Here is a 14,395-nt window from a genome sequence, read left to right as displayed (position 1 = left end):
ATGCATATTCTATTAGCAGTGGGCAATAATTCTGTGAATAATAACGTGAAGCAATAACTAAGTTATATGTCTTCAAATGATCTCACTATTGAAACACAGTCAAAATGGTTATTTGCTGTGTAATATTGTCTAAATTGGACTCAGTTACTATATACTGAGATTGAGTGTGTTGTCTCACTGAAGCAGGGTCTGTTAAGGCCAAAGAATGTGTGTGTGTGGCTAGTAAGTAACTTACTGTGGATGCAGCTGAAATACGGGAAACAGCAATAATAATTGCTTCCTGGATTTTAATTTTTCTTCTTGACAATGTTTCAGTAGTAACATAGCAGAGTTTAATCATTGTCAATTATAGGTCTTAATTAAAAGCTAGTAAGCACTTATTACTGAGATAGTGGAATGGAAATAGCTACCTGATGATTTAAGGGCTGTTTGTAGGAGTAAGTGCTCCTGAATAAACGTAAAACTTTTCTCCTGAGATTAAAATTGGAAAAGACCATAAGAAATACATGGCAGACATTTCATTTTTGAGGATCTTGCTTTTGTTGTAGATTGGCTTAAATTTTTTTGCAGTTAATAATATTTGCAAAGTTGTATGTTCAACTGCAGGAGTATTTTGTATAGTTTGTGGATTGCATGTGTAAAATAGAAGTTTATGCAAACAAAATTAATGTAAATAGATCACTAATAATTTGTTCGTGTAAATAATCCATTGTAGATATCATCAGTTTAATTACATATGCAGATTAAAAATCCTCATTTGAAGACAAGCTTCTGAATATTCAATTTATATTTGTTAAAATCTGTTGAGACTTACAGTAGTTTTATAATTAACAATGGGAGAACCATAAAAGTCTTGACGTTTTATTTTGTTAAGTACCAGAAATATGGATGTTTATCCATCCTACACATACCTTTCAAGTTTTCTTGCAAAATTTCTCGTTCTTCAGGCCTTGAGGGAAGCTAGATATGTATTGTAATTCTGCATTTGCTTCCCACTAGACTCCACAAGAGCAGACAAAAATGAGCAGAAAATTAGTCATTCATTTTTGTGTTTCCTCACAGAAGGGCAGTTTAAGTTGGTTTGGTTTTTTTTAGTCTACTATCCTCATTATAGAGATCGCTACAAAGCTGGAAGAGTTCTATCTGTTTGACTCATTACTAAAGTGAGTGAGTTCTGGATCATGTGAATCTTTTAGAACTCCTTTTTTTCATGCAAATTGCTTGAATCTTCAGAGTTTTCTTATTCTAACCTGTGATGTTACTAAGCCTCTACTGCAAGCTTAATGATGGATGCCTTGGAGACCTGTGCTACTAATTATGCTCAGAATTTTTTTCTCAGACCGTCTAGCTCTTTGCAGTACCTTAGGAACTTGATCCCCAGCATCAAACATTACCAGCTCAGCTGTAATGAAATAAGAAACTGCTTACTGCATGGCATGAAAAAGCTGCACTTAGCAGTGTTTGTGCGATGATGCTAACCAGGTTTGGGGCTGGAATGCCGCTGAACTTGGCAGTTTCCTTGTTAAGATATTTCAGTCAATTCCACTGCAATGTTTTCTCAATACTAGAATTCTGCCAAACATCTGGCTGGGAAGTTGCCCTCGGCAGCTGGAGCATGTGACTGTCAAGCTGAAGCACGAGCTGGGTGTTACCGCTGTGATGAACTTCCAGACCGAATGGGACATTGTTCAGAATTCCTGGGGCTGCAACCGCTACCCGGAACCCATGAGCCCTGAAGTCCTTATGAAACTGTATAAAGAGGAAGGGCTTGCCTATGTCTGGATGCCAACCCCAGACATGAGCACTGAAGGTAATGCTCAGACCACTCTTGCAGTAAATTAGTAGTAAAAAAACCTCTGAGTTACTGATCCGCTACTTGCTTGGCTGGTTTGGGTTTTTTTGTGCGTAAATTTTGTGTAAAAACATAGCTAACACAAGGTATAATGTCTCTGTGTGTTGACTCTAACGAATTGTTCATATTTTCTTGTAGGCAGAGAGGCCATCTAAGGTACTTCGTGTCTGGCAAGATATGTGTATTTGAATTTAAAGCTGTCCAACATTGATAACTGCTTGACTGCTTTTGCTTTCAGCCTGAATTCAGCCCATCTAATGAAAATATGTTGTGTAGGTAGAAGACAGCAAGCCTGCACAGCAGGACAGCTTGCCATCCTTGCTGGTTAAAAATGGAGAGACAGTACTGTATGTCTGTCTCTGCTCTTCCCTTCCCCCAACAAACAGCTTTTCTTTAACTGTAGTATTCCAGTCTGATGCATCTCTATGGAGTAATTTATGTAATTATTTGTAACTAATTCAGAATATCCATAGCACCTGTTGTTGTAAAATAATTATTTTTAATTTTTCATTTTTCTGTTGGAATGCTCAGTTCAAAATCCTATTTCCAACCAGTAGATTAGAGAGTGTGTGTGTTTTCAAGTGAGTTGCTTACCAGCAGAAGAGCGTGCTCTTTCAGTAGGGTGAAATACTGCTGCCACAAATAGAAAATTGTCATATCAGTAATAAGACATCAGGGAAGACAGGAGATCTTAAAACAGGGATTTGAAGGGTCTTAATGTCAGTGCTCATCTGTGCCACGAGGAAGAGTAAGGCTCTGATGTTTGCAGCTTCAGTTCCTGGGAAGAAGTTCCCGTAACAGGGAGAAAGGCATCAGGAAATATGTTTATTCATCCCTTTGGGAGTGAGAAAAACTATAAACCTATTCTGTGTTGTTTAACCATGTGCTAAGTACACAATTAAATCATAACAGTATTAAGTAGCACAGGGAAATATTCTTCTGCTCTCCCTCCCTCACTTACTATTGACATAATGGCCTTCATTACAGTGTTTTGGAAAGCAGCGGTACGTAGGTAACGTCAAAAACCTCTGGTACTTAAAAACATTTCATTTTTGGTTTGCTAACTTTAATGCCATGCAAGATGTGCTGTTTGATGTAATTTGCTGCATTGTCTCAGTCCCTGTGAAAACAAATATGCCACACACATCCGGTGTTAATCAGAATGTATATTTAGAGAAGAATTAGGGCATTTTACAGATTTTGTGTGATCTGAATCTATGTTGCAAGAAAAAACAAAGTTAGAGTAAAAAGTCATTAAAAAAACCAACCAACCAACCCCAGAATGTGTTGTTTGCCATTATGATTCATAGTTCATCAGGCTGTGCAGACATAATCTCAACTGTAAACCTGGCTTTCTGAAATGCAAATGAATGTGCCTTGTTTATAACCTTAGGAAGAATACAGATGTTGCCACAAGCTGTCTGCCTCTTGCACGGGCTACTGGAGAACGGACACACTGTCTATGTTCATTGCAACGCTGGTGTTGGCAGGTCTACGGCTGCTGTCAGTGGCTGGCTGAAGTACGTGATGGGATGGAGCCTGCGGAAAGTGCAGTACTTCTTGGCTTCCCGGAGACCGGCTGTCTACATAGACGAGGAAGCTCTGAATCGTGCTGAAGATGATTTCTACCAGAAATTTGGGCATCTTCGTTCCTCATGCAAAATACAAGAGTAGAAAAGCAGAAGAGGAAAAGGAAGGTGAAGAGGAATCCTTACATTTGAACCCCAAGGACTTAGAAATCATGAGTCAGACGCCCGCCTCTCCTCTTCAGTTTATAAACTCCTCGTAGAAGTCGTGAGAATTTTGTTTCAAAATTGCCTTTGAGGGTTTTTTTATTTGCTTTCTTTAAGCTGATATGATTTATTTTTTCAAGCCTTTCGTTGTAAGTATGAGACCTAGAAACTCTGCAAAGGGAAACAAGATTTTCTTTTAACTGCTTGCCTACAGGACCTGAGTTTTCAGGGTAGGCCTAAGACTTGAGATGAAATGGTTAGACTTAGCAATATTCAGTGTCAAGAAAGAAAAGGCATTTTCACAAAAATGGATACAAAGGTTGACTGGATTAAGGTTCAGGCTAGGATGGAGCTGATCATCGTCAAAGCTGCTCAGTTATTTTAGGTGGGAGCGTACATTATTGAAGTCTTCTCTAGTAATTTGGTAGACAAGTGGTATTGATGAGAAAAACCAGAAAGAAACTGATTTCTCAACTCAGTTTCTTAAACAAAAAGCTAATGTTTAATGCAGTGAACTAAAATTTGCTCTCTTTGCCTATCTAGTTAATGTTAAATATTAGACGTTACAGCTATGTCCTGTTGTGACATCGGGGTTATGCTAGGATGTAGCATGGGGAGAGGAAACAGCTCCACTTACTGCAGTATTACTGTTTTACAGGGAAGGACTACTATTTATTCATTATCCTAGGCTGTGAGACCTCTAAGTCAAAGATACATTTTGCTCTTCTAGTCCGTGCAGTGCTGTAGGGTGGGCTCCCTAGGTGCCAAGTCAATCTAAGCCGTAACCACTGGGCTACAACAGGACCTATAGGAACTGTGTGATAAGCCTCTGCACATGCCTGGCACCACAGCCTCTGTGTTGCTGACCTAGATTAATTTCTTCACTATAGCAAAAGTCTCTCCTTGTGCAAGCACTGTGTGGGTGTTCACAGATGCTAGATTTCACTGACTGAAGCTAATGCTGGGCTGTCTCTGGAATGAATGAAGCCAATACATTCATCTACAGAAGGAAAGGGCAACTCTGAGGAGGGTTTCTCAGGAGCTTACCCTCAGCAGGCTAATGTTGGCTTTGTGGGTGATCCTTAGTGTTTTCTGGTGCTGCTTAGTCCCTTAGCTGAACTAAGCAGTGGCACCAACAGCTTCCAGCCCTGCTCAGGTAAAACCAGTCTGCTGTGGGTTCAGCCCAAGAGAGAAGGGAGAGCAAGAGTTTACTAAGGAACAGAGGATGAAGGATGCATAAACATTAAGAAATCTAATTTCTATAGGCTTATTCTTCAGTGAAAACTCTTTTTTTTTTCCAGCCAACTTGTTCCTCTAAAGACCTAGTCAGTGCCAGAGTAGTTTAGTTGATATATATTGATTATCTGAACGCTTAATGGAGAAACTAGTAGGTATGAACTGTTTATGGAGAATGTCCAGAATAATATAATACATTTTATTTATCCTATACTTCAATCATCTTCAAAAGGAAAAACATTTATTTAAGTTATATGTGTGGTTTTGATCATGACTTTGTTTCTGACTTTTTTGAAATAACACTGCTGTTTAGAAAATGGATGAGAAGAGTTCTCTATTAAATAAAAACATAATGACAATCCCAGCAGCCCATTTTGTCATATATCTTTGGCTCCCAATTTCATGAGTAGCAAAACAGATCATGACCGATATTTCTATATAGAGGTGGGATCAGCCACTTTAATGGTAGCAGCCCATTTCTTATCTGCTGTACTGTGTCAGTTTTGATGGACCGTTGAGGATGAAATCTCAAAGAACAACACAGCAAAGATGTGTGGATGATATGGCATCTCTGGGACCTCTGAAGACAAAAAAAGGGTTTCTTCTCCTGGCTCGATGCAGAGAGCAGAGGGAGCGTGTCAGTGCTGCTGCCTGGCTGTCGGGCTTTCATGCGAATGTCCAGAGCTGCAGGCTGGCTGCCCAGGAGTTACCTTGTTTTGACTGAGTTTGAAGTAAAAATGGTGAGGTTTTGCTACTGTGTGACTCTCAAAATCAAGTGCTGAGAGGAGGGTGATGGCCTAAGAAGTAGAGAGTAGAACCTGCTTAGGTTTTACATTTCTGTTGAGATATATTTGGAAACCCCATGCTTAAAACGTGTTTCCAAGCATCCCCGACAGACAGTCCTTTTCATCAGATGCAATTTGTAATTTATGTCGGAAGAAGTACTTGTGGGTTTGATTCTTGTTTCATAGCTAACTATATTTCTCTTTTAGGTCTCTTGGGACTGAACAGTGTAACATGGCACAAACAAGTTTACAACTAAGTAAGTATAGCTACGCCTTATCAGCTATTTCCTAATTCTGATTTTATCCACAGTGGAAGCAGACTGGTGCTTCGTTTGTAGGGTGGAATTCAAATGATACAGAAACCACAGATTCAAGAAGTCTCTAGCAAGGGGTTGTTGATTCATTGCTTATTGTCATTTCAGTTTGCTTGTCTGCTGAAGTGTTGGGGGACTATATGATATACAGATTGCGTTAGCTGGTGAAGTGCATGAAAACTACTTGCCAACGTCACGATAATAAAGAATGCAAAGAGCTCCTATGGCTTGCAGTCCCTTTGTACCTATTTGTAGCATAATTTTTTCCCCTCATTGCCTCCTTACTGCGTTCCTCATTGAAAACAACCATGTCAAGTAACATTAATTCAAAGCCTTGTCTGTTGAATGTAACTAGGAATTTTAATGCTAGAGGCATCACTGCAAGAGGCTACAGCAACAGAAAAAGCAATCATATAAAAATACTCTATTTCTCAAACTCTATAATTATGTGATAAATCTGCATCTAGGGATTATCTATTAGAATTCCAATTTGTAATATGTTCTTATGCTGATTGGATCGTTAGCTCTTTCCACAGACTAGCCTCTTGATGCAATTTGGATGAAAGGACGAAGATAGTCAGTTGTTTATGTACTTGTATATGTCCTTGCTGCTTTAGTCATTAAGTGCTACAAAATTTAGAGAACAACTCCTATGGAAAGATTTAGAAACAGATAAACAGTAATGGTTATTCTAAAGTGGGGTCAAGAAGCCAAACTAATACACACACAAAAATAGGAACCAGGTACAAATATTTTGATAATTCATCAATGAAAACCATCAGTTGGGGAAAATGGTTTTCTGCTGGCATGAGCATCAGTATTCTCTGCCTCATTACAGCCAGGTTTTTACCTCTGTTGAATTAAAGTAAGTAGAATTTGCTGTGTGAAATGGGAACATTTATAACTCTAGGTGCTTGGAGTACCTCAATGTCATTATTAGGCCAAACAATAGTATATATGCTTTCCTAGGGCAACATACATGAAGGAGCTAAGCAATCACTCTTACAAGTGATTTTGTAACAAACATAGCCCCTTGAGGGATGGCTCAGGCTTTGAATTATATAGTTTCATGAATATTTTTCCTCTTGACATCAGAAAAATGCTAATGAGAATCTTCTGCGTGACTTTTTTAGGTAGGCAGTGCAGCCTGGTGAAAGGAGACTGGGCTGGCTGGCACGACTGTTGAATTCCTTCCTTTCTCCCTTACTCCTTCCTTGTAATTTCACACTTTGCACTTTGGTCCCTTTGGTGCTTGTCTGCTCTAGTTGCTTAGGTTGTAAGTTTATGGTCTTCCCTCTCTGTACAGCAGCAAGCACAGTGAAGCTCTGGCTGCAGGTATTATACCAGAGCATACTCTGGAGCATTTGGAAGGTCTCACACCTGGCAACTGAATTGTGTGTGCTGTACAAAAACATGTGCAAAACAGTGCCTCTGCTCTGGAGCGGAATTAAAATTTGAGACTCCTAGCCAAGCCCTCTTGGGCAAAGATAAAGGAAAAAAGATAGGCTGTAGGTTGTGCAGGAGCAGGTAATAAAATCTGTATTTAAAACGAGAATGCAAAAAATCAGGCTTACTCTGTTACCTGCTATGGTGCCGTCTTTGAGTTCTAAGTTATGAAACTCACTGACTGTACTGGTCTGTAATTGAGAAAAAATATCTGATTTGAAGTAGTCAAAGACATTTATCTGATTTGAAGTAGTCAAAGATATTTGCCATATTACCCTGTTGCTGCTTTTATTCTTCATCATTAAATTGCAGTGAGAGGTTTCAAACCAATGATAAAGTTAAAAGAGAAATAGTACGATTCTTAAAAAAAGATACACTGGGACTGTGCAACAGAAAACTATGAAACTATGAAGAAATATTTAGAAGGATAACTACCGCAAAAGCATATATTTGGCAAGCAAGCCCTACCTTCTTGAAGGATAATGAGCATCAGGCTGCCCTTAGCTAAAATGGAATTGGATTAACGTAGCAAAGGATGGGATATAGATGACTGTCTCCAATTCTGTTTACATTCTCAGTGGTAAATCAACACCTCTGCAGCTATTTTGCTGGAAAAAATTGTGTTTTATTTTCTACATGTATATAGCTTAAAGGGAAAAGGGGTGCTCTGAGGGAGCAGACTTTGGAACAGTGGAAGTATAAAGGAATTAATCTTTTTTCTGTTGCTCAGCAACATGACATCACCAACAGCAAGGCCAAACCATATGACTTCATAAATGATCTTCTTCCTAAATTAACAGAGGAAAGCAATTTTTTCAAGGGCAATGACATTATCATGTACTAGCATCATTGCATGGTTGTGATACAAGCAACGAAAATACCCGTTGTTGGCCCTTCAGTTATGCCAACAGTGAACCTGTAGGGTGTTCATTCTTAATTAGGCGTGTTTTCCTCCGCCCTTCCACCTCAAGATCCTTCATTCCAGTCTTGACTGATTTACAGATGGTTTTGCAGCTAAAAATTGCCATATTTGTAAAGATGAGTAATAAGTATTTTATTAAACATTTTTTACGTATCAAGGCTTGCCTGAGAGTAAGGAAGTAAGACCTGTTACACCCTGTAAGCCAAGGATGGTGACACTGTGAACCTTAGCCCTATATAATTCAACTGCTTTGTGCTTAAACATGTTGTCTTATTTCAGAGATTGAATTTATAAAGGTTGCAAGATGATGTCTGTGATTTGATAATTACTTCAATGCTGATGTTGTTATCTTTACATCAAGGGAAAATAGAAGGCCTGTTTATTCATGAGCTGGTAAAATATTAAATGATATCTCATTCTTGATTTAGATGGTGTGAGGAAAAAGCGTAAAATGATGCCAAGAAAAAAATTCTAATGCTGGGTGGCTTTCTATGGTCTTTACTTTAATGTCTTTATAACAAAATTTATTTTGTGGTAATGCAGTTTCAGCAGGGAAATAACTAACGGTCAGGCCATCGTCCAAGGGTAGCAGCCATAGCTAAGCTGGGCAGCCAGGCCAAAGTCACTGCAACAAATCAAATGCTGAAAATGAATCCAGTCTTCAAAAATTCAATAAAATACATAAACACAGACATTAAGAAATGAATATAAAATTTGTGTTTGGAAAAAAGGCAAATATAAATGAAGTATAATCCTGACCAATGTCAAAGAGAAAAAAATATTTTGTAGTGGGATAGCAAACACCACAACTCACTTGAAAACATATTTGATGTGTTAGATAGAACTATAGCTGGTATTTAAAGTTCATTAACCAGTCTTTAACTGGGTACCACTTAAACTGTCTAGTCTTAAAATGCAGTTACAATATTTATCTGTATAAAGAAAGAAATGTGGAAGGGTAAGCTCTCAAGGACACAGACCAGTTGGATGTCCTCTCTTAGAGGCGTGTACTCAAGCTGGTGAAGCTTTATAAGCCCAAAAGTGGTTGCTGGGGCACTGCGGTTTGGCAGTCAGATAAATCCCTTACGTAGAGGTACGTTGTTCTGAAATAGGATCAATAAGGCCATGCTTTAGAAGAACTAATGGGAAGGGCATCTCTTAAAATATGCTTAAATGGTAGCTTCAGATGGAAGTTTAAACAAACATATGTCTTGATGGAGTCTTTCTCTTCAGATGTGTTGCTGGAACAGTAAAGCCTCTTAGAGGTCTTTTGCCCTGCAACACCTGTGCTTACAGTCAGAGCACCAGAATGGGAAATTGTAACTGTGAGTAGCAGTGGTCCTGACGCCAGTTAAGACTGCAGGTGAAATGGATTATTTAATCTCTATACTTGAGTTACTCTGTTTCTTAACATGACACAAAGGATGCTTAACCTCAGTTCCCTACCAAGAACTGAATGGGACAACTGCTGTTCTCAGTGCCTCCATTCACAGTGGCTGTGTGGATGCCTGTGAGCACTTGAACAGACACTATTTCAAGTAAGTCCGTGTTTTATATGGTCTCTTCCACTGGGATATTTAAATTTTACTGGGAGTTACTTGTCCATGTCCCCAACATACTTTCCTGGCATGTGAGTATGGCAGTTTGGTGGCACTCATAGGCAACACAGGGTCTAGAAATAAGAACCAGGACTCTGATCTGGCTTTCTTCCCAACTGGGGTATCTTACTCACCTGGAATAAGGATGCCATCATCTTCCATCAGACTTTCTGTAGTTTTCTTGGTGCCTTACACACATTTTCCATCCAAGTGCCCTCTTCAGAGAATAATGAAAGCAACCATGATAGGCTGTTCTCAGCACTGAAAATCTCATTTGCAGTGTGGTTGTAGGCTGGTTTCTTTGTTTTTGTTTGTTGTTTTTATTGTTATTGTGTTTTGTTGTTTTTGGTTTGTTTTTTTTTTTTTTTTATTTAACCTGATTTAGGTAATGAACAACGGGCAACTAAAATAGAAAGTGGTGCTCTGAATTTTTGCCATCTTCCACTCTTCCTAATTGGTAAAATAAATGCATTGTTCTGCAGTAATTTTCATGCAAAGGAACACAAAACATTCCATAAGGCAATAACTAGATATACTAGACCACCAAAGAAAGACTTAGAAGCAGGAGTAGGAAAAGACATGAAATGCAGACAGGAGTGGTCTGCTGAGATGAGGCAGAGCAGGTGGCCAGGTGGCCTTCCAACCAGTGGTCTCATGTCACGAGGAAAGAAGCAGAGGAGAAAGTGAGGGCTTGCAGCACAGGCTGAGGACAGGGAGGGGAGTCAGTCCAGGCAGAGCTGTGTGAACCAAGAGCAGCTGGGGAATAGCCAGGAACTGGGGGAAGGGCTCAGAGATGCGGGGTGAGCAGGGCTTGCTTGCTGCGGGCAGCGGTGCCGCCGCTGCAGTCACATTGTCACTCTTGTTTCAGGGAAATATCTCATTCAGCAGTTAGCAGACACAAGCATGGGGGCTGAGGAAATGCGACAGTGAGACACAAATACATCTCGGCACCCAGAGATCACCAAAAGCACACAATATCCACAGGAACAGCAAAGCCTGGCAAGCTATTTAACAAAATCTGCCAAGATCATTATTTTTGAGAGGAAAAAATTTGATTAGGTCTCTCTTGATTGCTGGGAACATGACTTGAGTACACTTTGGAAAATGCTGAGCTCTGCCATTTGTGTATTTCTGCTTATGGAACTGAAATCAATAACTTAATTTTAGCTGTAAACATAGTTTTATTTTGCTTTCCTTAATAGCAGTCATTTCAAGGTGTCTTTCAGTAGCACCCTGATTTAAAAAGAAAAAAAACAAACCCCGAAAGAATCATATCAGACATTGATATAAATGATATGTATCTAGGGTAATTTCTGTGCTTTTAATGATGCTCATACTGTTTATTGGGGTATTACTGAGCTCAGAATGTGCAGTTACCTTCTTTTTACTCAATTACTGTCTTACATTCCAGACTAAAACACAAACTTGAGTAGTACACAAAATGTGAAAAATAGCTAGGTTTGGAACTGTTTCTGAAACTGTTATGTTTTTGCGCTGCTGTGAAGGTCCAGGGTTCACCATGTCAAATTTGTTTTAAAACCCCCACAAGAATAAAACAAACGTTGAAAAGAAATGCAGTAGTTACCAGAATGTTTATTTTCCTATTACCCGCTTTTCATTTGACAGGGCTGGAAAAAAAAAATAATTGGAAAAAGTTGTTAAAGTCAAACAGAAGACATGCTTATGCACATCAGCATACCTTTCCTCCCTTTTTTTAGCAGTGGGTTCAGGCAGAGCGTCTGCTGATTCTCCTCCTGTGCTCTGAAAGGCTCTGCTCAGGGGACATCTCCTTTAGATAGAAACTGATCTATCAAAGCACTTACCGCTTGTGGAAATTTAAGTACAAGAATAGTCCTGGGGATTTCAAGTTGAAAACTTCACACTTGGTGCCTAAGTGCTTTGTTGCATTCGCCACCTTGATTTTTGATGAGATGAATTCTAAATTGGTGCCTTGCTGCAACCAAAATGCCCCCAGCAAATGCCATGGATTGAGAGTCTTTAGAAAAGATGAGGACACTTGCTTGCTACATGACTGTGGCTCAGACAAGATGTGTAAGGTGGTAAAGTGAAATCACTTTGTTTTTCAAGGGAATGGGTGATAATAGGTGTTGGAACATCATTACAAATACAATATCTGTGTTGTGCATAATGCCAGCAGAGTGATCTAAGAATTTATGTTCATGTGCCACATGCCTGCCTGAAAAAGAAATAAATGGAGAGCAAGCCTACCAAGGATCAGAGTTTTCAAGACTGCAGATTAAAAGAATGAATGCTTATGTGTCAGATACATATGGAAACGCAAATGTGCTCTGCAGTGTCTTGGAAGAGCCTGTGCTTTTTAGCAATATTTCTGTTGTGTTATGCATGAATGTGATTTTCTCTAGTCTGTACACATTTCTCTAGTCTGTTTACTCTTGTACTTTTCCACTTGCTTTCTGCTCCTGCTTCTCCTCCCATTTGAAACAGACTCAAATACTACAGAAATTTGGAGGAAAATGCTTTGACTTATGGAATTTTTATTCTCTGTAGGCTTCCTTACCCTATTTTGGTAACTGCTTGTTCCAGACCTGCAAAACACCAGAGCAATAGTGTACCTACTTCAGTGCCACAGCTCGCTCTTTTCACCTGTTCTTTCATGGTTTTTGAAGATGGTGGAGAGAAGCATAGAACCGTGTAATCATTCTGCATGGCTCTGGATCACCTCCAAGAGATGTGCAGAAATCAAAGCAGAGAGACAGATAGAAATCTCATTGCTGAAGACTCTGAAAACTACAGCTGAGCATGATATTTCCACCAGTCCTTCCAGACATCATTTGAACTAAGGTGTTGGTTTTTCCTACATAGGTTGTTACTCAGAAAATCCTTGTGCATTTTCTTCTCCTTCAGTGAAGAGGGCTGGTCTTGAAGAACACTTGGCAACTTGCAATGGTTGTGAATGGTCTTTTGGTCTCTTTGGTACACAAACACTACCAAATTCTGATGTGTGCCTTGGACGGAGCCATTTGGAGCTGCACACTTGATATCAGAGCTACAGCAGTTTCCTGTGAATAGATCTCTGCTTATTTTTATATTTTTCTGTATCTAATTCTTTCATTGCCTAAGTTTTGGCACAGGTGTGTAGAAACTGTTCACTCAGTACCATTAGTTATCATTTGCGTCTGCTCATGGCCTGTATGTAATACAATTCCTTCAGCCAGTGTCCCCGCCTGTTGCCGACGGCAGTTCTGTGACCCGCAGTGCCTCAGCTGGGCAGGAGCAGATTGCCCCAGTTGCTGACAAGTAGGGGTGTAAGTTGGTGTTGCAAAAGGAGTGGTAGGTCAGGTCGTTTAAAGAATTACCACCGAAGATGTTACGTGAAATGGATTTAATATGTTGAAGCGTGACTACACAGGTTTTGATGGCAAGATTCACTCTATTACTTAATACATGGAGTAAACGCATGGAGGTAAATCACATTGAAATCAAACCAGAATAGAGGCAGAAACAGTTTATAAAGATCAAAGGTATAAAAGGTTAAAGGAGATTCTTCCACTGAGTCATGAGGTTTAAAGAGTAGACCCCCTTGCTTTCTAAACCCTCACAGAGTTTAGTTGTGGCTGTATGCAATCTTTGTCTCAGACTTGGCCAATGGTTTATATCTAAAAGAGAGAGAGAGATAGAAAGTGGGGTAAAAGGGGAACCATTCTGCTAAGTCAGGAAGTTTAGAATAGACCCCCCCTTGCTTCCCAGACTCTCACACAGTTTAGATGCAGCTGGATCTATCACTAGTCTCAGACTCAGACAGCTGATTTGATCTAGGGAAATATAAAGGGTAAGGGGAATTCTGCTGTTGAGTCATGAGGTTTGGAGTAGATCCCCTTGCTTTCTAATCTCTTACAGAGTTTAGATGTGGCTGGATCCATTCCTAATCTCAGATTTGATCTAAGGGTGGGGAGAGAGAGGGAAGCGAAAGTTTATTCACATTCCTTAGGATTTTAGCAGCAAATCAGTTGTTTTAAATCACAAAATTACATAGCCAGCCTAACTACTTCAAGCTTGCAATATATTACAGCAAAGGTATACCTACTACAAGATTGCCCTTGAGTTCAGTGAAATACATCTAATGTGTTTGCATTACTCAACAGGCAAAGGGTTGAGCCTCAAGGAGCAGGGTTATCAGCCCAGGCCCTGTCATCGACTTTTCATGATGGTCCCCCCCTAGTATTGCAGGCTGACTGGTTTGTGAGCTTTGAGCAGTGTCCCGCTCAGAGGGAGATGCTGGACGCAGCCCGCTGTGGTCCAGGGGAGCTCCAAGGTCCTCACTTCAGGAGCACTGTTCATAAGGCTGTGAGGTGGTGGGCTTTAGTCATCAGCAAATTTCCATCCCGACTGCAACCTGAGCTTGCAACCTTCTCAAAAATTCCAGGAACAATATATTGTTGCACTTGTTTGCCACTCAAGCTGTGGTCTGGTGTGAATATTCCAGGGTTGACAGGGAATAACTGGTTATTTCAATTCTTCTCTGATCTG

The 14,395-nt window shown here is 39.8% G+C and overlaps 1 protein-coding gene across 10 annotated transcripts in view; it reads left to right on the top strand.

Annotated features, from left to right (window-relative positions):
• Positions 1 to 12,956, top strand: part of EPM2A (EPM2A glucan phosphatase, laforin) — a 49,864-nt gene extending 36,908 nt beyond the window's left edge. For 7 of the 10 annotated variants that reach the window (XM_055713224.1, XM_055713226.1, XM_027810938.2 and 4 more), the window contains 2 exons: positions 1,569 to 1,810; positions 3,246 to 5,185. In XM_055713224.1, coding sequence (XP_055569199.1) covers positions 1,569 to 1,810; positions 3,246 to 3,526 — 523 coding nt within the window. In that variant the 3' untranslated portion in view covers positions 3,527 to 5,185. Of the gene's footprint in view, positions 1 to 1,568; positions 1,811 to 3,245; positions 5,186 to 5,813; positions 6,147 to 12,730 lie in introns of those variants that run through there. The other 3 variants (XR_008732701.1, XR_008732700.1, XM_055713225.1) reach the window with 3 other exon arrangements.
• Positions 12,957 to 14,395: the final 1,439 nt, after the last annotated feature.

Source organism: Falco cherrug, chromosome 6 (genome assembly GCF_023634085.1).
Source record: "Falco cherrug isolate bFalChe1 chromosome 6, bFalChe1.pri, whole genome shotgun sequence".
NCBI lineage: Eukaryota > Metazoa > Chordata > Aves > Falconiformes > Falconidae > Falco > Falco cherrug.
The sequence above is the reverse complement of the archived record's forward strand: the minus strand, read 5'-3'. Positions and strand labels throughout refer to the sequence as shown.